This window comes from Colius striatus, chromosome 18 (genome assembly GCF_028858725.1).
Source record: "Colius striatus isolate bColStr4 chromosome 18, bColStr4.1.hap1, whole genome shotgun sequence".
NCBI lineage: Eukaryota > Metazoa > Chordata > Aves > Coliiformes > Coliidae > Colius > Colius striatus.
Window position 1 is genome coordinate 5,970,515 of NC_084776.1, and position 27,171 is coordinate 5,997,685.

Sequence of the window (27,171 nt, forward strand, 5' to 3'; positions counted from 1 at the left end):
AAGCTCATACACTTCATTTCAAACTTAACCACCTATGACATGAAACAACAAATAAAACCAACAAATGACACAGAGGAAACAAAAAAAGTTGAAAGATTGAGATCCTAATCTTAGAGGTGATGTGCTAGCACATAAAAGAAGAGGAAAGACCACAGGAAATCTTTTTCCATCCATACAAATATCCACTTAGCACTAATAGCATCTTGTTTGCTGTTTTTCTTGCTATCTAGACAGCATTTTCCTGTGAGGTTTAGCCTGAAGCACAGGAGATACAGATAGTATCTGCAGACATAATGCCAATAAAATGCACAGACAAGTTACTCCTACCCTGTACTACTGCAACACACACCATCCCTTACAGGTCCCCACACCACAGCAAGGCAAGGAGCCCCAGGCACTGACCTGTGGTTACTACTTCCCATCCTTATGCAAGTCTGCATCACAGGCAAGCTGTGGAGCTAGAAGATGGACAGTATTTCCACAGCTAGATGCCTCATCACTCCTCTGAACTCAGTCAAGATCAAGAAGACTTTGGATACTAGATTTATGAAGCCGAACTGTGTGTACAGATGTTCACCCCATTATTCAAACATTCATCATTTCTTTTATTCACCATGCAGCTCTTCACACAGATGTGGATACAAACGTTTCCTATTTACATATGGTCCCTATGCCCTGCCCACCACTGTGAAACATCAAAGTTAACCCAAACCTCTCTCACAGCAGATTTTTTTTTAATGCTATTAACTGAAGCAAAGTAAAACAACAAATTTATCTAAATTTCCACTTCATTATATGTGCAAAAGGAGCAACCAGATACATAACAAGGCGCAAATACATTCAGGGGAGATGGGATGCCATACAGTTAGATTAAAAACAAACAAACAAACCCCTTCTGGCATAGTTTTGTGGGTTGCCAAAGTGACACCATCTTTAATTTTTTTTCCTTTGTAGTCCTTAAGCTTTTTTCCCCAAAAGATACCTCACTGAGCTTTGTTGAATTTAACTACCATACTCCAGCAGAATTGTTTTTAATACACAGATGTGTAACTGTTCCTTACCAAGAGCATTCCTGACCAACTACGGATACCAGTCTGTCAAAATTCTTAATTCAACCAGTGGCTTCTCTGTGTGGAGAGAGACAAGCTCTAAGAAGCCTCTATCTCAACAATAAATATCAAGAAGATGCAAACAAAACATTTGTCATAATCTCTGACAGTCTGATTTAAAGTGGTGAATCACTTATGCACCAGATAGCTCAACAGCTGATCACCAAATGCTCAGCCTTGGTTTAATACTACACACTGAAATACCAGCAAGACTTTGAAGTTTTGGCCATCCTAAGAAAAAGCACAAGTTCAACCAAACATATAGGATCACCGAACACAAGAGCAGCTGCCCCACAGGCAGCCCATGTTTACTCCAGTGTAGACACAGGCTGGATGCATTTAAGAAGCGAAAGCTGGAACCCAGAGGCACAAAGAGCTCTGTGAGGAGGTAAGAGTTGCTATTCTGCCTCCTGCCAGCAGTGTACAGGTCCCTTTGGAAGATACCAATACCTTCATTCAGAACTGCAAAACACTGATAACCACAGACAGAACATTCCATCAAAATAGTATTGCTCTATTAGTAATAAATTAGAAGTTAAGCACTTGCCAGGTGTGGGGATTTACATGAAGAACATGAAGTTATTTTATCAAACTGATTTCTTTATTCAGGGGATGAAGATTTTTAAGTTCTGTGCATTTGGAATTACACTCTTATAGTTTTATCTTTAAGAAGTAAAAAGGACGATAGCAAGAGGCTAAAGTAGGTTTGCCTTCCTGGTGTTCTTCAGAATGGATATCTTGCATGATTGATCAGAGCTTTGTTCAATTCTCAAAGCAATTTACTAGAACTGAGAACAGAAACGTTTGCTAGAGCAAGTTGTTCAGTCCTGGATGATTACTTCTTATTCCAAAACAATTACAATAAAGGGAAAATGGGTTATGTTCCTGTAAAAATATGACTCTTTCCAAACAGCAGCAGAGAAACACATGGATAGACAATCACAGCCACAGAACCCACTAAAGAAAACAGAGTAAATCCATATTATGCCAAGAAATACCTAATTAAAACTCATTAAGTGAGTTCTTCCTTTTTAATATTTTTTTAAGAGCTATATAAAGTAGGATATATGCCCTATGGTAATATGAAATGGGCTTTTTTCCATTCTGTGTTATTAGCTCCAGCTCCATGCAGGTTAGAAGTCGCTGGTGCAGCACTGAACCACAATACAAGCAGTGCGAGGAACTATACCACTGGTAAATTATTGGATCAAAGAAACAAAAGGCCACTGCATTTCGCTCCACTTGTTCTATCGACAGACAAAGGACTTCGCCCCACCTCTGGAAACAGGGACTTTTAATTGAAAAGCTCTGGGTTATATTCCTCATACTGCTGCATGCTATTTACTCCCTCGAACCCCAAAGGGGGAAAGGAAAACAGCCTCAATTTTCAGGGGTTTCTGAAACTGTAAATGAAGTCTCTTTGGAAAATTGAGACCTCATCAGCTTCTGTCTGCAGCAGGAAAGTGAGAGATGAATTCATTTCAGTCTGTGATAAGGTTATCACAGAAAATGAAATACAATAAAAATCATTTAGCAGTCAGAGAAAATGCAAAGAGAGACACGAAAGTCTGAACTCCTAAGTCTTCAATTCAGCCAATCAAATAGTCAGCTGAGTTTTAATCTATACAAAATTTGCTAAGCCAACAGAACATCAGATATGCCACATTACCAACACACCAACACCTAAATCCTGTTCTGCATCACAGGGGCTCCATACAACTCCTGAAATCCACAGAGCCTCATGTTTCCCTAACACACTTGTGTAGAGAATCCTTACCTAGACTTAAAAAAAAACAGTCTATGATGCTTACAGATTTATAAGAATCCAGGAAAACATTTACCTGTGCATGGGTCTGTCATTGAATCCCATGGATAGATTCTGATGCTCCCAAGTACTTGCTAACATTATATTCCTCCAACAGAAGGTGTTCATACATGGCATCAGGATGACAAACAAGCTTGTGGAGGGATACATTGAATTTACCCCTTTTCACAAAGTTCTTGTGAATAAGTCTCTTTAGGATGATGCAGAAATCATCCCCACCTGTGGCTTCACTCCTCAAAGCAGCCTCACCTGTAAGCATCACCTGCAAGCAATTGACCCTATAGCATTTTGGCCAATTGGGCCCTAGCTCTTCTCCAGGCTTCATAAAAATACTGAATGTTTTTCAAAAGCCACTTTAATGAAGAGCCACATTCTTTAACCTTCACACCTAGAACAAATGACAGTGAAGTACAAGAAAAAAAGTAAGCACAAGACAGACAGAAAAGGATTAAAGTCTGAGGATAAATGGGTATTTTAACATCTGTGTTCCTCTCACATTTACATCTCTGGGAAAAGACTGCCAGCAAAGCAGCTAATTAGTGCTAAATCTGGGTGATGAGTATACCTGTCTACGAATGAGCAGCCACCACGTGGTCATTATTTTCTGTTTGCCACCTGGAAAGTGTCTTAGAGAAGTAAATATATTTGGAGTCCATACCTTACCTTACCTTTTGAACCAGTTTTGGACTACCTGTCCTTTCTCAGCATGTCTAGTGCAGCAATAAACTCACACTTTGTGAGTCAGGAAAAGTTGCAGATTAATAGCTGTAGAAACATTCCAGCTTTACACTGATTTTCTCTCTCAAATAGATATATCTATATAGAAATTAATTAGGTGCTGTTGAAGTGCTGCTAGTTGAATATTAAAATAAAACATCTGCTTCCTCTGCCCATTTGTACTGAGGAGCTCTTTGTAGTGTGAGGTTATTGTAATGTCAGGTTATTGTAGTTTATATGCTAGCCATGTACAAAAACAATTACTTGCAAATGAAGCTGACATCATTTGCCCTCCTGTTCTGGAGCTGTTCATCAGATATCTTACCTCTGCCATGTATCACTTGATTCTCTCTGAATTAATCTGCTGGGTCATGAAAGCTGCTCATTTTAAATTTTTAGAAGATTGCTACATTTTTTTAACCCTCTTCCATACTCTTCAAATTACTTCAGAGATTTACTCACGGCTAAAGAGCAGAATAGATTAATTTAGCACCTCAGAATGAAAAACAAAGTTGGAGAAACTGGATTTACTTTTGCAAAAAATATAACCTTGCAAACCTTTTTCGAGTAGACAACATGCTTTTGCTTTGTTCTTGCCTACTGCCTACAGCAAAGGAACCCTGGTCTTTGGCTGGATTTGCAGATGCCATCTTAACATGCAATAAAAATACACAAGGAAAGTGAATTCAGGTCTGAAATGGATTTATGTGTATGTGCATACAAACAAGATAAGCCCCGGGTAAAACAGAAGGCAGAACAAAAGAGAAAAGGAAGAAATCCAGCCATGCCACCAATCCCTTGAATACTCTCCTTTTCAGCTTCAGTGAGTGGTCAGATTGAGGTCTCTCACCCATTGCTCAAAGGGTACTTCACTCTTGCTCTCCCCCACCTATATCATCATTGCAAACCCAAATTTTGCTTGAACACTGGAAACATCTGGAGACAGCTCTAGTACATATATACATGCTTGGGACTACTTTTAGGACTGAAAAAATATTCCAAGTTTTGTGCCATCACTAGACCTGCTGCAAAGAGACATCAGTGGGGTTGGACTAGATGATCTCTAAAGGTCTCTTCCAACCCCTACCACTCTATCATTCCATGATTCTATGATTAGTGGTGTGTTCAGAGAAAGAGACTTCAGCCTTTTTCCCCTTTCCAGCAGCAGCATATGAGGTTATTAAAGATTTACTTCTCCAAGCTCCATTCCCAGGTCACAATTAACATCCTGAGCTATAGGAGCTTTTCAAAAGCTATAAATTTTACCTAGAGTGCAGCAACTTACTCTTTGCCTTTATCCCACTTGGGCTAGTTATATTAAAAAGAAAAAAGTAAGGTTGGAAAGCAAAGATATTGGGGAGAAGAAACAAATAATTTATCATGATGAAAAGGATTTAGCCCTGCAAATGAGTTTTCTCCAGCAATTATCAGAAGCAGGAGTAACAGAGCCAGTAGACTTTGGTAGAGCTGCTAAACCAGGGAAGCTCAACCCCACAGGGAGCTGTACACCAGAGCAGCATACACAGTCATAACCAAACATGCCAGGGGTGTAGTGTGTCAAAGGAGAGCCTCATACAGCCTTGCCAGCTGGTTCACTCCCATGTGCTCTCACAACAATCAGCAAAGCAGCATCATGGCATAAATTCTGCCACATGACCTAATAACTACTTCTTCTCCCTCCCCAACTTTTTTTTTCAATCCATCTTTTCGTTCAGTTAGAGAGAGATTTCCCAGATCAGAGATCCTCCTGCCACAGCAGAGAAATGGGAAGGAAGAAAAAAAAATAAACAGCCCATCTCAGAGCCATGTGCTTTTACATACTATTAGACAAGGAGAACATATGAAAGATTTACATTTTGATTTGCACTTTAAAGAACATCCTGTTCCCTTGGGTAGCAAAGTTCAGCTGGGAGAATGCTGATCCACGCTGACTACTCTGCATATGGTTCTTCTGAGTAAGAGCACCAGAAGGTTCTTTTTATAAAAGCTTGATGTCTTTTTTTTTTCCCCCCTCAAAATTTTCCAAGACATTTACACATAAAAACATGAAGCTTCTTTGCAGAGCTAGTACAATTTTTTTTCCTTGACAAAATAAGAGGCTTTTTATTTCTCATGCTTATAAATCATCCCTTACTCTTTTAGCTCTAAAGGGACCAATGCAGCACAAACACTGCCCAGCAGGTTACCTAGAAGTGCACCCAGGTTTTGGTGCCAAATCTGTTCAGCAGCTCATTGTCACCTTTGTAAGGGACATACCTCCAAACAACTCACTCCCTCCTTACACAGGCAAGTGGAGGTGCTAAGCAACTACAGGCAACCTTGTCAGCATAATTCCTGGAGACATATCTAACACAGTTAAGAATTACTGCACAGCAAGAACTTGCAGTAATTTTACACCTACCAAGAGCAATTGTTGGGCTCTATACACAGAAAGCAAAGTACATTAACCTGTGGGAAAGGAGCAGGAAGGATGTGTCTACTCCTGCAGCACTGCTACCTTCCTCCTCAGCATTCCTGCTCTTAAAAGGTACATTGCTACGCAGGATGCAAATGCAACAGGGCTAATACCAGGTTGCAGGTCCTCCAGGATAATGGGGTGCAGGAGGAGTCACTGGGCTTAACACATTTAACAAGAAAAAAAATCCCTGCCACTGATAGCCTCAAAACTGGACTCACTAGGCTGTTCATTTCAGGGACTCTGGGCATTAAATATTGAGAACTGATAAATATTCCTGTCCTCACAATACAGTAACATTCTTTTGTTTGTTTACTTTTTTGAGTGCAGATTAATAACAAACAAACAGACATTTCATCAAACAATGCTGTGGAAAGCTAACCCAAGCAGAAGGGATGTGATAGAGGAGCATAGCAATTGCTCCCTGCTCTGTAAACCAGAGAGCCAGTGTGCCCTGGGCAGACCCAAAACCACCAGCGAGAAGCTGGAGACTAGGGAAAAGATCAAGAAACAGGAAAGTAGTCTCCTTTTCTGGCAGTAGTACTTTTTGGCCTTTATCCCCACAGCATTCCTGTTATAAATCTGTGAATGCAAACGGACCTCTCAGCAAAGGGATCCTGCCTGAATCCATCCCTGAGGAGACAGTTTCTGTGATGACAGCAGTAATATCACAATCCAGGCAGCTCTGCCATGTTTAGATTTAACTGATCTATCCCTACTGCTGCCTTGAAAGCTCCTTAAATTCCCTTGGGAATACCCTTCTGCAGGACTCAGTTATTGTCAGCATTTCTAAAAACCTAAAATTTCTGGAGAAACAATCAGCCAAAGCTGTCACATGGGCCTTCAGCTCTGAGATACACCAAAGCAACTTATCAGCATCATACAGGGAGACCAACAGAGTGTTATCCTTTAGGACAAGGACTCAGAAAAATATGATATTGTAGGGAAACTCCTATCTGCTTTCCCAAGTCCAGCCACACATTCACCTGCATTGAATTTATCCACCTAGGAGCCTCGAGCTCTGCTCTGAGCCTGCTGCAGGGCTGCCCTACCACGTACCTATCACCATGTGCCTCAGCACCTGGTAACACGTCAGCATTAACAAGTTCAGCCTGGCCTTGCTCTTAGCACAAGTATGCTCCTATGGCCACTTCTTTAATACTTTGGATGGTCACAGTTCTCAGGATGAATAATAAGTAGGTTTTGCTCAGTATGGTGAAAAATCTGGTGCTTTAATTAAAAAATAGCCTAAAGCAGAGAAATATATGTACTTGCTCCTTCTGAATTCTGTGAGAACAAGACTCAGCCTCCTGATTTGGAAGCAGTTTTTTCAGGTTTTTTTTAAAGGGCTTGCTGAATCTATGCTAAATTTGCAAGACTTGTAAATGAGTCATCGATATTAAGTAGGTCTTCAGTGTTTAACCTCATGACTATTCCACTCAGTGAGCACAGGAAGAGATGAACTCGAAACCTCCATAACAACACATGCTGCAAGTTTCTTTTATTGACTTAAGCCAGAACACAGGTGTTCAGCACCTCAAAAATCAAAGGTTTCTGCAATCTAAGACCATGACCCCATCATAAGCAGCTGACATACACCACTCATACTTTGCTGCATAAAACTTCAGAATAAGGTCTAAGTACAAATAATTAATGAAATGCAAAACTCTCAGAAATACTTTTAAAGCTCTCATGCATTCCTCACATTGGTTGACAGAAAATAAATACGTACATCTGAGTTCTTTGGAGTGATTTCACTTCTGCTACAACACACATGTGCAAGCATATGCTCTGGCAACTAATGATGCTTATAAATGCTGTGGTACCACTCTGTGCAGGGATTAGCATTTGATATTTATGAAGTCTTAAGTAATTTTGCCTAATAAAGTTAATGAAGTTCACATTAGTAGCTGGAGTGTATCGATCTCTTCACTTTTATAGTCATAATATATATATGTATGTAAAATCATTGCCATAAAAATTTACTAAACTCAGTTTTTGAGAGTTTTCCTCCCTAACCCTTCCTGCTACACTGATCTCTGGAAGCCACTTATGTAGTAAAATATATCTGTGTGATATCACCGTGTGTTCCCAGAAACGTGCTCTCTGGCTGTGTCCTTGAGAGCAAAGGATCATTTGCTATCAAAATGCAGGAAAACTAGGAGGGGAGAAAACTAATGAAGCAAAGACATACTCATCAGGAACATAATCTAACTGGGAAGTAGCTCCATTAAAAATACTGGCTAACTTTGCACAGACTTAAAACTGTTATGAGTGCTAACAGCAATTACGTGCCTCATATTTTTAGATTAAGAGTGCTGGCTGAACTAGAGACTTGCTGCAATCTTTTTTTTCTAGGGTCTTTTCTAAGTTAGTTTGGCCTGAAAGCAAGGAATAAGTTCCCAGAGGATACATTGGGGAAATAGGTAGAAAAGCTCAGAAGAACAAGAGCAACTTGGGAATTTTAGGACCGCCCAAAGCGTCACACTAGAGTAGACAAAAGCCTCACTTGCTTTTACTGAAGTAGTAAGTTGGACCAAACTGCCAAAATACCAAGACATTTAGTGTCTGGAACTCTGGCAACCTGTAAGCAGTAGGAGAAAAATTAGGTTTCCACTCTCCTTGAGCATCTTCCCCACATTGAACTTCTGCCTTGATGTACAGGCATCATTTGCATTAACCTTGTCTTACCAGTCCTTTACCAACCTTCCTGGAACCTCCTTGAATAGAAAATCATCCAACTAACATTCCTTTGCATCCAATCAGGGTAACAGAAGCCATTTCATGGCAAGGGCAAAGGCTGTTCGCCCTTGCTAAGCTATGTGAGGAGCTTGCCTGGGTTACAAGGCACGGAGGGCAGGAGGGCAGTGGTTTCTCTTCTCACAAAGCCCTTCAGCAGAAAAGTGTTTAACTAGAGTTAAAATTTAGTACAATCTTCCAGAGCTGGGAAAGTGGAATACCACAGATCTGACCTGTTCATTAATTTATTGTATATGCTTCACCTTCATTTGCTCTTGGCAATGTTTCGCATAAGCACACACAGGTTCCTGAGCTGAAAACACGCCTGAAAATGTTGGATTTACACTATGCAACTAAAATACCAAATCAGCTAAGCCAGCTTCAGAGATTCATATCCTTTCAGAGCTCAGACACCCACGCATTTATTATTCTATTTGGAAAATCTTACATGGTACTGAGATTTTCTCCCTCTGGGAGATATCAGCATATGGCAAAAGCAGGAGTAAAGCATTAAAAACGCATTCAAGTGAAGTTCTGTTCCACTGTTTTAATTGCTCTAAGGTGAAGACATGATTGCTAGAGGGTATATTCAAACAAATCAGTGTGTGACTATGGCTGTTAATTTTAAAGGTATGTCCCAAAAATGCTCTTTTCAGAGGTGTATCTCAGCTTCTTTCTCTATAGGGGTAGGAGTATATCAAACATACTGCACAATTCCCCATGGATTCTACTGAGACATTTGTACACTGAGACACTCTGAGTCCAGATAAGCAAAACAGCATTAAGTGATTATTTCAGCAAGCGAGACAAAGCCTTCTATATGTTACTGAATGCTTTTTGTAATTTGTCATTTCACTTTTGTGCAGTGCACCAATGCAGGCTGCAGGAATCACTATGGATTTAAACTCCCATAGACACTTTCTTCTGAAGTTTTTTGCTAACTGCTGGGAAACCTTTCTGTTGTTAAGCATGTCACAGCCACCAAATATCAAGTTACTCCCTAACATCACTGGAGTTCACTTTATTGACAAGAAACCAGACAGCTAATAGAAAAGGGAGCCAAAGGCTTTGTGTAAAACTTTATTTCTCAGGGATTTGGGGTGGGGTTTAGTTTATTCCATCTCTCTTAAATGCTTTATTTAATGTGTCTCATCCAGAGTAAAGACAGATGGTGACACAAAATGTTTAGGACTTACAACAAAATTCACAGTGGAAAAGCAGCTCTGGCATTATTAGTCATGCAGACAGCAGGAAAATTATGTAAGTTTTTAATAAAGGTAGTTATTTTTACATGGCCCTGACCATAGCCAACTTTATGGCATCTATTTCTCCACAAGCATTTTCCGTTCCACAGTGCTGGGTTGCATCTTCATCTGTACCCAAGAGCCACAGAAACCTACCAATTTTTGTGCAAGATTAAATTTTCTGCAACAATCTGAACTTTTACAAGATGAATACCTTCACAGAAACCTGCCAAAACTGACAGGTTAGTTAGAAATACTGATATGAATGTCAGATCCCACAGTATTCCTCACAAAAATCTAAATACCGTAATTCATCAGCAGAGTCACTTTTAAGTATCTGGGGAAGGAGAACAGATTGGGGAATGAATGAAACACCTTAAGTATCATTCAAGAACTGCAAGCCGGGAAAAAAGAAACAGCAGGCATGCATGCAAGAGCAGCACAAGGCATAGCTTTCTATGAGACAAGCTAATCTGGTGTTTAAAAAAAGATGTGACAGGAAATGAAGAAACTGAGCAGAAACTCCTAGTTTTGTCTCAGCATACAACTCATTTCACCTCTCTACCTCTATCCCTCACATATGAGATGAGTCTAATAGTACTTACTATGCATGCTTCCAGATCTTCAGATTAAAGAGGCTACAGGTACAGATGATTACAATCAAATAAAACATGAACATTTGTCCATATCTTAGTCCTACTGGGCTTCAGGATGCTGTTTTGAGTTATAATGCCTTCATTCCAAGACTATCAAGTGGACACTGTACCTGTAGTAAGTACAAATGGCTCATATATTAAGCACAAGAGGATGAGATTGAAACAAAATACTAATTTTTTTCCTCACCATAATAATCTGCACCATTGCTAGTCTGTGCCTATCACGACTTTTATTCAAATACCTTGAACTTTAGAAAGACAGATTCAGCCTCACAACATCCCTCAAGTGTAAGACTGCAGCATTTCTTCAAAACCTAGAAGAAAGAAAGATACATTAATCCCCTCCTACAGTGGAAAAATGGTATAGTTTCTAGCCCTGTATTTCAAAAAGGCTTTGAAATCTATAGGTCTGCTTGGGAAACACAACACTTAAAACTTTTGATTGTAATATAATCTGTACACAATCACTGAATTCCTCAATACCTCGAGGGTAAACCATTTCCTATCAGGGATGATGTCACACATCACTTAAACCAGGAGTGAGAGTCACAAATCAAGTTTTCCACTCAACTGGAAACAGCATTCAGTCTTGGCTTTTTCTGTAACTGAAACCTTCACACTTGAGGGATCTCAAGTACAGCCTCTATTCATAGAATGGTAGGGGTTGAAAGGGACTTCTAATGGTCATTTAGTCCAACCCCTTTATCCCCAATTACGCTAGAATAAATCATTAAATCCAGCTATAAGAGGTCAAGACAAATTTAAGGACTCAGGAGTAGCATTGCTCTTTTGCCAAGCAACCAAACTTCAGTTGGAGATTGGCTCAATCTTGACCAAGTATCTGTCCATAATATTCCATCTTCTACAGTAATTAATCTTAATTGATGCTATCACGCATCACTGTTCTATAGCCTCATCTCAGTATGTGATATAACACAGAGCTGAAATACCCCAGCACAAAGTGGTTTGAGAAGTGACAGCTCACGAATTTCTCTGTAGTCATCAGAAGCAGCTTGGGGGCCTGACTGCTAGATAAATTTATGCAGATGAAAGAGTAGTTTGTGTTAATATAGTCACTCATATTTTTGTAAGCAATGGCTTTGCTACAGACAAAATGAACTTACACAAATTTGTCTCTTATTCACAAATCCCATATAGTTTTCTTATTGTATTTACCCAACCACATCTTGGCTCTCCTCAATTAAATGTAACCTTGAATTAACTATCAAAGATCTTTTCATTCATTTCCAAACTAAAATTGCTTCATCTCTCAGTATCTTGCCTTTAGCTTACTCTTATTGAGCTGAAGCACACTGCAGCTAGGACCAAGTGATAACAGTTGTCCCACAGTACAAGATACTTGTATTTCATTAATAATGGCTCTCAGCAGTGCAACTTTAATGACCTGCAGAATTCACATAAGGAATTGGTGCAAAGTGTTAGTGATCAATGGGGCACAATTAATTTTTCTCCTGTAATCTAGCTCATGTCTTCCAACCTACATACTTCTTCAGCAAGTTGAGCTGGTATCTCCAGAATCTAATCCCTGCATGCAGAAAAAGGCACTTTGCATGGTCAGAACACATATAGTACAGCTGTGACTGCAATCATGTGTGAAATGTTGGTACAAATGAAGGACAACATTCTCCAAGGAAGGACAATGCAGCTATGAAGTACAGTGAGACTCAGAATAAGATGTTGCTGCTGCAATGCATCATTAGAGAAGATATAGAAAAAAAAAACCCCAACAAGGCTTAATTGTTTCATTCCTAATGCAATTCCTCCCAGTAGATCAGGGCTAGTAGTTTTTCACCCAGCCACTGCAGCAATCTCACCAGCTCCAGAATGCTGAGGTTCTGAATGACCACACAAGTTTTTGAATAGTTATTTTTTCATTTCAAGTATTCAAAACACCTTTTCTCTTCCAGTAACTTAGAAACCTGCATCCAAAGCTTAAAGCAAAGCTTTAAGTGGAATGAAGAACCCTTGTGTTTAAGCATGTGGTACATGTCCTTAGCTAAACATTGCACTGCCTCACGATTTGCACACAGAAGTTACTCATTCTTCATAAAATGGATGTTTCTTCAAAGATTCTAAATTGAAGTTCAGCTCCCCCAGTTCTCATCCATGTAAATCCATTAAAAACATCTCGCTGGGCTTAATTTCTTAAGTCAGCCTCAATTCAGTAGACACTGCCCGAAAATAGCTTAGAATGCATACTAAACCCATGATGAATACCGATCCCTGATCTTCTGACAAGGCAGAAGAATAGCAATGGGTAGCAATTATAACTAAGGTCTCCTGCATTACGTTTCCAAACTCCCCTCTGCTTCAACTCTTCCTCCATCTGTTTAAGGATAATAAAACATTCAATACTGCACACACAAAATGGAAGTCTCATATGGCAGGCAATCTTACATGCAAAATGTAGCACTATGAAGACTGAGATCTCAGGCACATTTTACAATATCTATTATGAAAACCACATTGTGCTGCAGCCAAATTGCCTGATCAGCTTATAAGATTCCATTCAGGTTAAGAGGTCTCAAAGTAATTTAGTAAGATGTGTAACTTGTATAGTTTTAATAACTGGAAGAAAGTACACAGGTGCAGACCTCTAATGAAAGTGTCCCAAAGTGGGTTAGACTGTATCACCACCTCACTATGACACAAACATGGGACAAAAATGTCCAGAAACTTAAAATATGTTTTGCTCCAGGGAAAAAAAAAAGCAAAAATAACCATTATTCCTTAGTTACAACAGAAGAAATCCAGACAATAAGTCATGTGGAATTAAGTGCCCAGTACATTGCTGCTAGTTATCCAAAAGACAATGTGACATAATTACAGCAGAATTTGGTGCAAGAGTAAGTGATGGTACGGTGTACTGGATCCCAGCAACAGTCCTGGAAGGACTGGACAGAATTTCATCCTGTATACACTTGTTTTAGACACTCTGCAGAAAAGCTCTGTATCCTCTTCCTAGATATTACACATCATAGCAAAAAAAAAAAAAGGGGGCAGGGGGGAAGGATTTAGAAGATCATCAGAAGCCTTCAAATTGCTGGAGAAACATCCTTAGGCAAGAAAGCAGTTTCTCTTTTGAAGGTGTGCTATGAGTGCCACATCCACTAGATGGGATCAGCACTATATCCACGGAGGAGAATTTGATTTGCTGTCTGGTCAGCAAGCACTTGGAAAAATCATGTAGCACTTGAAACAGATCCACATGGAAGAGATTTACAGAACCTAACTTTCCCAATAATTTTGAGAGCAGCAATCCTGGATACTGAGACACACGGGAGAGGAAAAACATCATTCTGTCCTTTAAGAATTTGTATCAACACCACAAAGAGCTCTCAAACAGCAGGGTCAAACAGCAGATTCAAGACAGACTTAGCAAACCCAATAATCTTCTAAATAACCAATGTCACACTAACATCTAGTCAGTTGGGTTTTTTTCTTGGAGGTTTCCTTTCTAAGCACTAACCAGACTCATTCTCTTTAGCTTGCAGAATTGGACAAGATCACAGCCTGAAGGGGAAAGGCTGTGGTGATAAATATTTAATGGACTACATCAATAAAATTTATTTTGCCAAGGAGAATGGAAGGAGAGGAAAAGCAGAGAAATAATTCATTAAAAGAACTTCAGCTCAGCAATGCCAGAAAAAAAAAAAGCCATGCTAGGAAAAAAGGAATTAAACACAAAGAGGTTTTAAATAGGTCAGAAGCTTAAGTACTCTTAATACATAGCCAACTGACAGATCTGAGTTTTTCAGAATGAATACAGTGATATATTTACTTCATGTAATTCACCCCATTGCAAAGAAAAAAATAACCCTGGATGCACTAGTGTTTCCTGCAATACTTTGTGTCATCCAGACTTAAAGATCTGCTTAGTACCTGAAAGCATCATTGCTTAAAACCCATTAAACAGCAACAAACACCTGGAGGTTTCCTTTACTTCTCAAAGCAAAAGCCATACCTATTTTACATTAAATAAGGCAGCAAGTTATGTTTTCCAGAAGACAGAACTATGACAGCAAGAATTAAGGTAAGTGCAAAGCTTAAACATTCCTTTACTGCAGCGCTCCCATAACTCAGTACAGAGCTTAATAGTTTGCAACTTGAGTCACAGCATTTGCAAAATGTTTACTCTCTCCTTCCCTCCTGCAACTATTTGAAATCACAGCGATACAAGAGTATGCAGGACCTCAGTAGGTCTTATAACACCTTTCCCATTTACTCTCCTGCTCCATCCCATCCAGACCTCTTGCAACCAGAAGGCATCAGGACAGACAAGGAAGAAATCAGAACATGCTGTGTTCATGGTAACTAACGAAGTCTAGGAACTCATTAATTCTCAAGTTCTAATTTTAGATCTGCCAGGGACTTGCTAAATGGCTTTGAATCACTGGATTTGGATTTTTTTTTCTGAATGGGCAGAGTGGAGAAGCACATACAGTGCAAAGAACAGCATGGTCTCAGGACAAGTGGATTCAGTGGTATTTAAATACCTCACAACTACTTCAGTGAGATTTAGTGAAAGACTAGATATTTAAAATTTACCTTTTTGGAAGTCTGATTTAAAATGAGTTAACAGTTTTGTGGATGAAGTCACACTAAAATCTCCCTGTGAACTACAGAGATGACCAAAAGCCTAATTGCATTGATAACTACAACTAAAAGCTTCCCTCATCAGCAGCGCTGCCCAGGACAAACTGCTCAGGAACAAGAAGAGTTGTGTGGGGAGGAAACTCATGTGGTTCAACAAGGACAAGTGCACCTGGGGAGGAACAATCTCATGCACCAGCACAGGCTGGAGGTGACCTGCTGAAGAGCAGCTCTGCAGAGAGAGACCTGGGAGTTCTGATTGATGATAAACTAACCATGAGCCAGCAACATGCACTCGTGGCCAAGGTGGCCAATGGCATCCTGAGGGCATCAAGAAGAATGTGGCCTGCAGGTCAAGGAAAGTTCTCCTCCCCCTCTACTCTGCCGTGCTGAGGCCTCATCAGGAGCCCTGTGTCCAGTTCTGGGCTCCTCAGCTGAAGAGGGACAGCGAACTTCTGGGGACAGGTCTTCAAAACCCACCTGGACACGTTCCTGTGTGACCTGACCTAGGTGGACCTGCTTTGCCAGGGGGGTTGCACTAGATGATCTCTAAAGGTCCCTTCCAACCCCTACCATTCTATGAAGCAATCAAGCCTCCACATAAGTGATCGCGTGCTGCCCTCTAGTGACGCCATTAACCACTTTCAGCATCGCGATCTCCAAAATTCCAACAAAATCTCTGTCCCAGTCAGCTAGATTAGTTTGTAACAGAAGCGTGCTACTGATTTCATTTCTCTTCCATACTAGGGCTCGAGTTTGGGTTTAGCACTGCAGTGAGGTTCACACTGTAGTCAATTTAACACCTCCTGAGCACATCCTGCGTTTTCCTCCGATTTGTGAAATCGAGTTCTCATCTTAGAATGAATCACTGACAAAGCTATTTTAAAAACCCATTACATCAGAAAGCACAATATTCTATTTTTTAAGGCAGTATGACAAGAATTTAGCAATAGGCTCATATATTTAACATTTTTGGCAGGCTTCTACAATTAGCTTTTTCTCATGCTCAGAGAACATTTCCTGCAATTCCACTTTCACTGAAGGTTTAATGGTTTCACTACTGGTTACTAGTGTACCTTTGCTCTTGATGCTATTGCCCAGAAAGCTTCCTCGTGTGAATTGGACAGACCTATTAGTCACAACTTACCTAAAAGCCAGGTTTTTGTGGTAACAGATTCCTAGTCAACTTTTTGTTCACGTGTTTAAAAAGAAAGAGGCGTCCACTTCTGGAACAAAGCCATCAGAGAAGTATTTGGCATCAGATGCAGAGCCAGAAGCAACAGCTGTAAAGCAGCCCTTGCTAGGAGACTCTAACAGTATCACAATTGAGTAAAAAAATTAGGATGCTTTGCCTTTAAAAAGAGATATAAGAATGGGGTCTTCCTCAAGAATTAAAGCCACATTACATACAGTTGGTTTTGTGACACACAGGATGCTGTAAGCACAACTGAGGACCTTGTTTCTTACTTTTTGGTTAAGGTATCTTTAAGCTACAGCTGGACCCATTAAGTTGGCTGAAATACACCTCCTCCATCAACAGAATTTCAGGTTAACTTTTCCTCCAGTCCACAAAATGCTGTTTCTAACCCAGCCTCAAACAAACTTGGCTGATGGAAAACTCAAGTTGAATGGAGAGGTTACAGTTTAAACAAAACTGATGTTTTCTGTTTCAGCATTGGAATATGTTCATAACTAAAGCCATTGAAGCATTTCTTGGAGACTTTAGTTTGAATGTCAACCTTATTTGCTAACACAAAACACTGGAAAAAGTTGAAACAACTTGTGTGGAAACATATCAGGTGCATTTATTATGGAATAACAGTAAAAAAACAGCTGTTACAGGAGTATTTTTGAACTTCCATATAAAATTTTGTAAAACTTGCTTGATTTCCTCAGTGTACTTGTATCTGCAGGTTACAACACCTGAGGAAAAACCAGGACAGAGAATTTTGTTAGTATCTTCCAAACACTTAGCTATCACAATATTTTATGCAAGCTTAATGTGCAAAGATGTAACCTGCTCCCAGTCTGAATGAGTTCAGCATGCGATCATTAACACATTCTAGGTCAAACAGAACTACTGTATTACTGTCAAGGTTACAGGTCTTTCCAGTTTACCAAGAGGACATTAAAGTGTAAATTAAAATCATACCTCCATATGAGCTACATTTCAAACTTCAGTAATTTATGTAATCTAAACTTGAAATTATGCAGATTCGTGTGGGCTCACTTACATGACTTCATAATAGGATCAAGCCAAGTATCTGCCAGCCTACAGCTGTTTTTAACAACATTGCCTATGAGATTGATTTAAATATATCCAGATTTTTAAAACTGCTGTCAACAGGACTGAGCAGAAGTTTAATTGAACTACCAACTCCCTGTAAGTGTATTATCAGAAAATGTGAGAGTGACAAGATAAGCTTCACTTGCCCATCATATGGAGCTTACTATTGAGTGATCCACATCAGAATTTCAGATTACACAGTATTAAGAACTTCTTGTCACCATCTACAAAGAGGTGGAGGTAGCAAAATGAAAATAAGGTTCACCAAGACAATATTGCCAAGAGTTCTAGTGCTCCTGTTACCTGTTACTGGTCCATTTTCTCTCATATCATCTTTTAAAAATCTGAATAATGTTTCAGCCTGAAGAAAGAACAAAAAAACCACATAATTTGAGACATAACTTCACAGTAACATGCTGAGGGAACAATACAAAGAAGCAACAACCATTCAATACTGTCACTTGAATACTCGGCTAATCTGGAACCCAGATGTAGCAAAAATGCAATCATCCACACACTAGATTTACTTCAAGTGCCACTATAATATGCAGCTGGAGTTCAAATAAAGGACAAATCACAAGATTAACCACATTTTTCACAGACTTGCTTAAGTATGCAGTGTGTGCAGCAAGTCTTCAAACCTCACTGAGCCTCAGCACTAATCCTGGGATCCCAGAAGGGCTGAGGTTTGAAGGGAGCTCTGGAGGTCACCTGGTCCCACCCCTGTTGCTCAGAGCAAGGCCACCCAGAGACAGCTGCCCCAGACCACATCCAGATGGCTTTTGAATAGCTCCAAGGATGAAGACTCCACAACCTCCCTGAACAACCTCTGCCAGTATTCACTCCCTTTCTCTCCAAAGACGCTTTTCACCTTGCCTCTACAAGGAAAACAAACCCATGCAAGACATGGATGTTAACCCTGAAGCACAGATCTTCTCTTAACCTTCTGAACTATTTTTTTCAATGAGGAGAGAATCCAGTATCTGGCTCTTTATATCCTAGTTATTTCAGAAAAGGACAATGGCAGTTTTGTCAGGGATGTCTGCAGTAATGTATATTTTATAGTCAGAAAATAAACTAAGCTTGTTCTCCAGAAGAGAAAGCCAGCTCCACACTCGAACAAGTCACAAGGTGAAACTCAGATCACAAAGTCAAACCATACCATTTACCAGTTATCTGCTCCATCTTACAGAATATAAACATCTTATCTGGGATTAACGAACTGAACTTCATACATACCTAAATAACAAAGCTTTTCCTTTGTTATTTGCTACAGAGAAAAAGCCACTTCTGGGAGAAAAGTCCATAGATTGAGCAAGATAGATCTGTTTTCTTCTGAACACTGGGAAGTTTGAGAACACAGTATATGAAGGAATATGTACCTATGGAGAAAAATAGGAGTCATTAGTTACAACAATTAGGAAAAAGACATTCAAATGTAAAGTAAAAATTTTAAATTTAAGGTCAACATTAAGTTCAAAAGTTCAGTTACATTCCTATTGTACACCACTTGAGCTCTACTGGAGCAAAAGTGCAGGGAACACACTGCAAAGATAGTTATTGCAACCCATTTATTTCTAACTAATTCAATCCAAGCCGTATAAACAGGCTTCCAAAGCCTCAGAGTAATTCCACAGTTCCACTGTTGGCCATAATTCTGACAAGGCTGCCAAAATTTTGAATAAACTAAGTAAAACAGCACATAGTAAGACTGTTACAGTTAACAGCTGCTGAAAATCCACACTCCTTGCTGAGTTATACTTAACAGTACTGAAACAAGGGCATTTTAAAAAGGGGGGAAAAAGGTAATATAGATCATAGGCTATAATTTTCAGAACAACTCCCCCGAAGAAAAAAAGCTATTTCCTTACAAATGTACATGATCTTGTACAGGTCCTGATCTGCTCAGTCTAGCAAGTTTTGCACTATAGATATCTGCTGAGTATCTGTTTTATTGTGTCACCAGGAACATTTTTGATCAAGATACAAAAAAGCTTATACTAAAGAAGATGAACATACCAATTTGACAGCTTCATCAGTTTCACGGGAAGCCACTGCCAAAATTTCCGTGGTGGGATTGAAGGTCACGCACGTAGCAGATGTAACTAGATTCATTATGGCTTTAACTGGTTTTGGATGGGTTTCTTTGAGACAGACATCAGTTGTATATAAATTTACAACTCCAGAAGATGAACTGAGAAAAAAACCACACACCTACAAATTAACAAAGTCTATAACAAGTAACATTTATAATACATATTCCCTTGTTATATATAGCTGCCATTCAACTAAAAATGTAATCTCTAATTATTTACTGGACTTTGTAATGATATTTTGTTTGGAGCTCGATTTTACTTTGGAGTTTGTAACAGTATTTAGCAGAGGAGTTTCTTGTTTGGTTTTTATTTATATATGAGACATTTAACTGTTGAGAGCCTTGATAAGTCCAATTTTTAGAATTAATTCAAAGTAATCAGAGCTCAGTATCTTAAGATTATGAAATAGTTTCAAGCTTTTTGATTTCTTTTCATACCCTGTAGAATAAGTTCACTTAAAATCCTTTCTCTACAGTGAGCCAAGTAAATGCATACCATACTTAAGGATCTGCAAGTCTCATTTAAAATAACTGATACACTAGCTGAAGTTGCATCTCAGTAAATATACTTGGAGTAACACTTTCCAGCTTGTGGCTTGGAGTTAAGGCATCTGTTCAAATGCAAGCATGCCATCTTACAAGAGACAAATTAGAGTATAGGAAAGAGAACTAGAAAAGAGGAAGATCCTTAACTGACATTTGTACTACAGAATTTGTGATTTCAGTCAGTAAGATTTCCAAAGTAACTGTTAACCTCACATATGACAAGAGTAACACATTAGGGTTGACACTGGTGTGTTTTGGTAGTTTGACACACAGAGGATAAATTAAATAATTACTGTAAAACAGGCACCATTCATCTATTCAAACCTATTAAAACCAAACTTATTCCATCTTCCCACACTCTCACCAACCACCCATAATTTTACTGAAGAGCTTCAAAATGAGAAGGCAGAAAGCTGTCAAATCCAAGCCACTTACCCACATGCCACATATTGGTTGTTTTTTGAAACAGCAATGCACTTTCCTTCCAAAGAACCTTCATCTTCAAATTTGTGTAGACACTTTCTGCTTCTCACATCCCAAACAAAAACTTCACCTTCCTCTAGTTACACAATAAAGAAGATTATTGAAACCATATATACAGATCATATTGTAGTCTATTTTGTTAAAATCAGTTTCAGCTATTTGTTCATTTACAACTATCTCCTTTTCTAAAAAGCAACTAAAGGTATACTAACGCAGCTAAATCCACTCTTTCATGATTGATCACTTGGTTATATTTTTAGGCCAGATACTGGCAGGAAGTTTTTAAATCGTGTTTATAAAACAATAAATTATTTACAAAACCTCATGCAATTCAGCTGGAATTATGATTAGTGCTGTTAGAGAGAATACTTACTTGAATAGCTATATATTTTACTGCTGTCTGGAGTGAAAGCGGATGCAGCACATCTTCCATTTACCTTTATACTGCTAATCAGTTCCTTTGTCTATAGGATTAAGAATAATAATCATGACAATTATTCTACCAAAAGTCAGGAGGAAAGTTGTTTCCATAGCCCTGTCCCACAAAAATGTTAAGTTAGCTACAATGATATCAAAAGAACAGTATTAACATTTCTAGTGCCTACAGACCAGAGTACAAGCTGATGTTCACGAGTCCATCCCCAATTTATTATTGCACAACCACAGCTACTTCAATAAACACCCATTTGCTGAATCAACACACCCCTGCTTCATTATATAACAGAACTGAACTTTTTAACAAGTATTTTTCCTAGTAAAAGTTTAAAACAAATCCAGCTGCCATCATATGGCATTTTAAAACTTCACTGACAAAATTCTGTATGCCTTATGAATCACAGTAGATGGTATGATTCATGCACATGGTAACCCAGCATGCATTAAAGCTATTCCCAAAAAAAAAAACCCTGTATTTCTTCCACCCCCAGATGCCTGTTTCCATGCTGAAACCAATCCTTTTGCCAGCACAGTGTATGTGCCGTGAGCCAGAGACAACACTGACTTTTTCCAACGCTGGCTTAAAAAACACATGAAACTCTTAACTCCACCAGTCCCAAAGAGAACAGCACAGTCAGAAAAAAACTCTGACACCCAAAAATAATTTTCTAAAGCTACAGTTAGTTGAGAAGGCTCTTACAGTATATGTCCTATAACTTTGTTTCAAGGCAAAGCTAGATTGCTTTTCAGATAAAATACAAACAAGCAGATTCCAAAAAGAAAAAGGTGCCAAGAATCGAAGCTACATGAACCACAAAGAGAAATTACCTTCATTGATAACAGGTGAAAGTATCCTGAAGTTCCAGTTAGAAGCATAAGTGATCCATCTGGAGAGATTTCAAAGTTCCTGAGAAATCTTTCCTCCACACCTTTCAAGAGAGATTCAGAAGTTAAAATTGGCATAATTTATTCCTTTCCCTCAACATTCAGAGATTTAATAAGACTTGACTCCAGCTTTTGTTTTTTGTAATACACTTTCACAGTAAAGCTATAGCTAAATCTTGTTTATGTGTGACAATTAATTTCTAAAATCCCAGTTAATATCCAGCATCCAACTAAAAGTACTTCAGTAGAGATTCTTGAAGACAAGTCAAAAATACAACCTCCAACAATTCAATGCACTTCCCTTTAAAGTAAATTCATGTGCCATCCCTATTTGGGACAGCTTCAACTATACTAGACACTTAGAGCACTATAAAACATACCTCTTACTCTCTGTATAGGAACAATACTTCCACTCATCATGTCATACACAAAGAACATTTTATGATGAGTACCAGTGGCTATAACTTGTTCTCCATCAACACTGAAACAAGCCTTATAAATTGGAAAACTCTCTAAATAGATGCTCTGTATTTTTGGATTCCTTATACCATCAACCTGCAAGAAAAAAAAAAAAAAACACATTATCATATTAAGGAACATACAAAATTCTGTTATATGTAAAAGTCTTATCAACTAGCCATGAGATACTTAAATAGGAAGAGGTACACTGTTTGAAAAATCAATCTCAATCTACAATGTGTTTCTTGGCTCCTCACCCTGTATGTCAGGCACTCCCAGCCTTCTTGGATATACTTCACATCTCTTACCCTTCCTCATCATTCCTAGGCTTTGTTCAAACAATCATCTCTATTGGGATTTCCTAAACAGCATTTGCTTCCTATTATTCTTTCCCACAGGCCAGTAGGACTGTCAAATTCAACTTGTATCTTTGACTATTTCACTCATATGGGTCTTGCTGAAAGTTCCTACAGACTTATGATCTTCAGTTTTCAGAAGAGCAGAGCAAGGGTGTCCCAGGATAAGCAGTTTCCTGATGCACTACACTCTCTCCACTCCTAAAATGATTTCACAGCAATATTACTTTGAAATGGAAGTGAACTGCTCTCCACACCACAGGCTTTCATGACAAGAAAACAAATTCTCAGGAGCTCCCATCACTGCAAGTCTTAAACCCAAACATTTTTAAGAACAAATATTCAACTAAAAACTCTGATACAACTAACTTTGCCTATATTCTGCAAGTGGTTGGTATCAAATCACAGATGGATATTTTTTCCAATGAGATACCTTCAACCATGCAAGTTCCACTGTAAACACAGACATTACAATCCCTGTGATGACAGCGTCACAGGAAGAGAGAAAGGCAAGTCCAGCATTTCAGGCTATCTCAGGTACACTTAAAAAAACGATTATGTGTTAGTGTCCATTTACATAGTGTAGATTGAAATTCTTCACCTGAAAGAGTGACACAGATCGATCGTGGCCAGCAGTCATGACAACTTGAGCAGATGGATGAAACTGCACAGTGGCCAGCTTTCCGTCCGCAAAACGCTCCTGATTAGCAGGCAAGCAGGTCCTCATCTGGAGTAAAAATCAAGCAGTTTAGAAAAAGAGAAAGACCTCAGCCATTTTTGCTTATGTTGACAAACAGACAATTCAATTGTTCTTTATCCTACAAGAGTAAGCTCTCAAACTCTGTGATGAACTTGTAGGCAGACAGACATTAAGTAGAACATACACGGAGTAAGCTTGCTAAGTTGCTTCAATGCAACAGTGCAGATATGAACTAGTCAGCCTTCCTACTGCCTGCAAAACCAACAGTCTATGTAAAACCAGCTGCGTTCTGATTCATTCAAAATACCTGTACACTGTAGAGACAGCGTAAGAAACAGTCACTTAAAGCTGTTGCTTCCCAAAGACCAGTTCAGTACCCTCAAAGCTGTGGGAGAATATCACCTTTCTTAGGCAGAAATTAAAACCTTACTACAAGATGCTACTTTAGAGTATATAAAATAACTTCTTCCAACAATATATCTCAATTTATCATTTCATGCTTTCACAACATGACCTAAATGTGTTCTCCAAGTGTTTACTCTTTAGAATTTCTAGTTACAGACACAAAGAGTTCATACAATCACTAACTTTACTGCCCAAATAACACCTAAGTCAAAGGATATACATGGGTCAAACTGAGGTGGAGAGACAGGCTGGCCTTTACCTTCAAAATGCCTCTTGGCAGGGACTCTGAGTTCACTACGAAATTGCCAGTCCTGCACAGCAGATCATCATCTTCATCACTGTCACCTCATGAAGACAAACTATGTTGAAAAGGCCAGTTCCACAAACGCTCTCACAGCAACAGCTACAATTCTCTTACAGCAACAAACTACATCAAAGAGGCAGGGAAGGGGAGAGGGAAGGGGAGAGGGAAGGGGAGAGGGAAGGGGAGAGGGAAGGGGAGAGGGAAGGGGAGAGGGAAGGGGAGAGGGAAGGGGAGAGGGAAGGGGAGAGGGAAGGGGAGAGGGAAGGGGAGAGGGAAGGGGAGAGGGAAGGGGAGAGGGAAGGGGAGAGGGAAGGGGAGAGGGAAGGGGAGAGGGAAGGGGAGAGGGAAGGGGAGAGGGAAGGGGAGAGGGAAGGGGAGAGGGAAGGGGAGAGGGAAGGGGAGAGGGAAGGGGAGAGGGAAGGGGAGAGGGAAGGGGAGAGGGAAGGGGAGAGGGAAGGGGAGAGGGAAGGGGAGAGGGAAGGGGAGAGGGAAGGGGAGAGGGAAGGGGAGAGGGAAGGGGAGAGGGAAGGGGAGAGGGAAGGGGAGAGGGAAGGGGAGAGGGAAGGGGAGAGGGAAGGGGAGAGGGAAGGGGAGAGGGAAGGGGAGAGGGAAGGGGAGAGGGAAGGGGAGAGGGAAGGGGAGAGGGAAGGGGAGAGGGAAGGGGAGAGGGAAGGGGAGAGGGAAGGGGAGAGGGAAGGGGAGAGGGAAGGGGAGAGGGAAGGGGAGAGGGAAGGGGAGAGGGAAGGGGAGAGGGAAGGGGAGAGGGAAGGGGAGAGGGAAGGGGAGAGGGAAGGGGAGAGGGAAGGGGAGAGGGAAGGGGAGAGGGAAGGGGAGAGGGAAGGGGAGAGGGAAGGGGAGAGGGAAGGGGAGAGGGAAGGGGAGAGGGAAGGGGAGAGGGAAGGGGAGAGGGAAGGGGAGAGGGAAGGGGAGAGGGAAGGGGAGAGGGAAGGGGAGAGGGAAGGGGAGAGGGAAGGGGAGAGGGAAGGGGAGAGGGAAGGGGAGAGGGAAGGGGAGAGGGAAGGGGAGAGGTTTATGTAGCATATTATTACAATACTGAAACTGAGAAACATCAAAAATAATTATTTTCTAGGAAGCTGAATAGGAAAACACAGAAACATTTCTTAGAACAGTAATAGATTCATTTACTATCACTTGAAGTCCTTTTGGATTTCTTCCTGTTTTCTAAATCAGCCCAGGCAGGAACTCCTCCCATGGCTCGCTGAAATCTAGTAAGGAAAGGGTGAGGTGGAAAGAGAAGGAAAAAAAGACAATTTTTTGAGAAAGTAATTTCCTCCTGTGTGTTTAACACTTACAGCACATACAGACACAACTTTGTAAGATCACTTGTACTTACAACACTATGCAAGTTATTTAAATTGCACTCAGCTTTCTGTGTTTTACTGACTCCTTCAATGGGAAACTAAAGCAAAATTGATACAAAACACTACAGCACTGTTCTTTGGAGTGATACAGGGTAATGCCAAGGCAACTCAAACATCTTAAAAGTTCTGTTTTGATTACTATATTCACACTTCAGCTGATTCCTATGTACCATACTAAGTCAGCATCTTCCACTATCCCAAATTTTCTGGTATAACTCCCTAGAAAACAAATTAGTTTGTTCATCTCTACTAAAACAAGTATTAAACAAAGTGGTCTAGATAATGCTAATGCACATTTTATTTACTAGTCTTAGTACCAATTTGGATTTAAAACCACTGCAAGTATGGTAAGAACTACAAGCTTTAAACAGGCCAGAGTGAGTAAAGAGGAAAGTGACTTTGTAGGTCAGCTAAATGCATCACAGCTCATCTTTAATAAAGTTAGCTACAAAAACATAAATGTAACTCACTGCTCTTCAAGTCTTCTTTTCAGCTTTTTCTTAGTAAGTGTCTTCTCAGCATCACTTTTCATAAAATCTTTCCTATACCTATGGGTCATATCAACCCTAGAGGAAAGAAACCACAAAAAACATGATCATTCACAATGAAGTCACAGTAACCTTTAAGTGTAACACATAACTCCTGCTTGCAAACTTAAACTTACTGTTCTTCAGCTTCATCATCTTCATCCACCCAGGCTGGCTTTTTAGACAATAATTTACCTTTTGCTTCATTTTCTACTTCCGAATCACTTGACTCTTTCTGGACACTTTTCCTCTCCGTAGCACTAAGCTGAAACCAACCAAACAGGCCATTTTAGCCCAAGCACGGATGGATGCAGGGAGATGACAGACACAGTGGCAGAAAAGGGGGAGAGGCAAAGAGCCAAAGCAAACGTCGGCCCTGCTCGGGGCCGCAGAAATCGCCGCCTCCCCGTGCTGCCCTCGGCCGGCAACCCCTCAGGAACGGGTCGTGGGACCGGGGCTGCCCGCCGGGTCCCCAAGCCCTACCCGCTGAGGGACGACGAGGCGCTGCAGCAGCTCATCTTCCTCCACGTTGAGGCTGTCGCCGAACAGCAGCTCCTCCAGCTCCTGCTCGGCCTCCGTCGTTCGGGAAAGCGCCTGCAGGTGCCGCCTGCGGCGGGCCGCCTCCTCCGCCGCCTGCTCAGCGGCCGCCCGCTCAGTTGCCGCCGCCTTCGCGGGCGGCCGGAGAGACTTAGCTGTTTTCTTTGTTTTCTTCATCACTTTTTTCTTCTTCCTCCTCCTGTCGCCCTTCCCGGCCGCCAGGCCCGGCCGCGGAGCTCCCGCCGCTGCCTGCATCGCTGCTCGCAGGGCCGCCGCCTGCACACCGGAACCGGAACCAAAACGTGTGCCCGCTACCCACGTGACCCCCGCTGATATCACCCTTCTCGCCCCGCCCCTGAACGTGATAGGCTCACGCCGCTGCCCACGTGACAGGGTCATTTCTCCGTCCTC

General features: G+C 40.5%; 1 protein-coding gene across 1 annotated transcript; it reads right to left on the reverse strand.

Moving 5' to 3' along the window:
- Positions 1–17,139: 17,139 nt before the first annotated feature.
- UTP18 (UTP18 small subunit processome component) lies at positions 17,140–27,048 on the reverse strand. Its single transcript, XM_010201106.2, has 14 exons — positions 26,707–27,048; positions 26,361–26,488; positions 26,167–26,262; positions 25,461–25,540; positions 24,270–24,355; positions 23,507–23,632; positions 22,471–22,645; positions 22,034–22,134; positions 21,144–21,234; positions 20,723–20,846; positions 19,666–19,840; positions 18,886–19,028; positions 17,950–18,007; positions 17,140–17,282 (listed from the first exon to the last, which is right to left on the reverse strand). Exons 1-13 carry the CDS (start codon positions 27,013–27,015, stop codon positions 17,983–17,985), a joined length of 1,659 nt encoding a protein of 552 aa, XP_010199408.2. The 5' UTR covers positions 27,016–27,048; the 3' UTR covers positions 17,140–17,282; positions 17,950–17,982.
- Between the last annotated feature and the right edge of the window lie 123 nt (positions 27,049–27,171).

Coding starts and splice junctions, on each gene's coding strand:
- UTP18 (XM_010201106.2), bottom strand. CDS start 27,015: ATGCAGGCAGCGGCGGGAGCTCCGCGGCCGGGCCTGGCGGCCGGGAAG. Junction 21,235..22,033: donor TTCACCTGTTATCAATGAAG/GTAATTTCTCTT, acceptor TTAATCCTATAG/ACAAAGGAACTGATTAGCAG. Junction 20,847..21,143: donor TAAAATATATAGCTATTCAA/GTAAGTATTCTC, acceptor TTGTGTAACTAG/AGGAAGGTGAAGTTTTTGTT.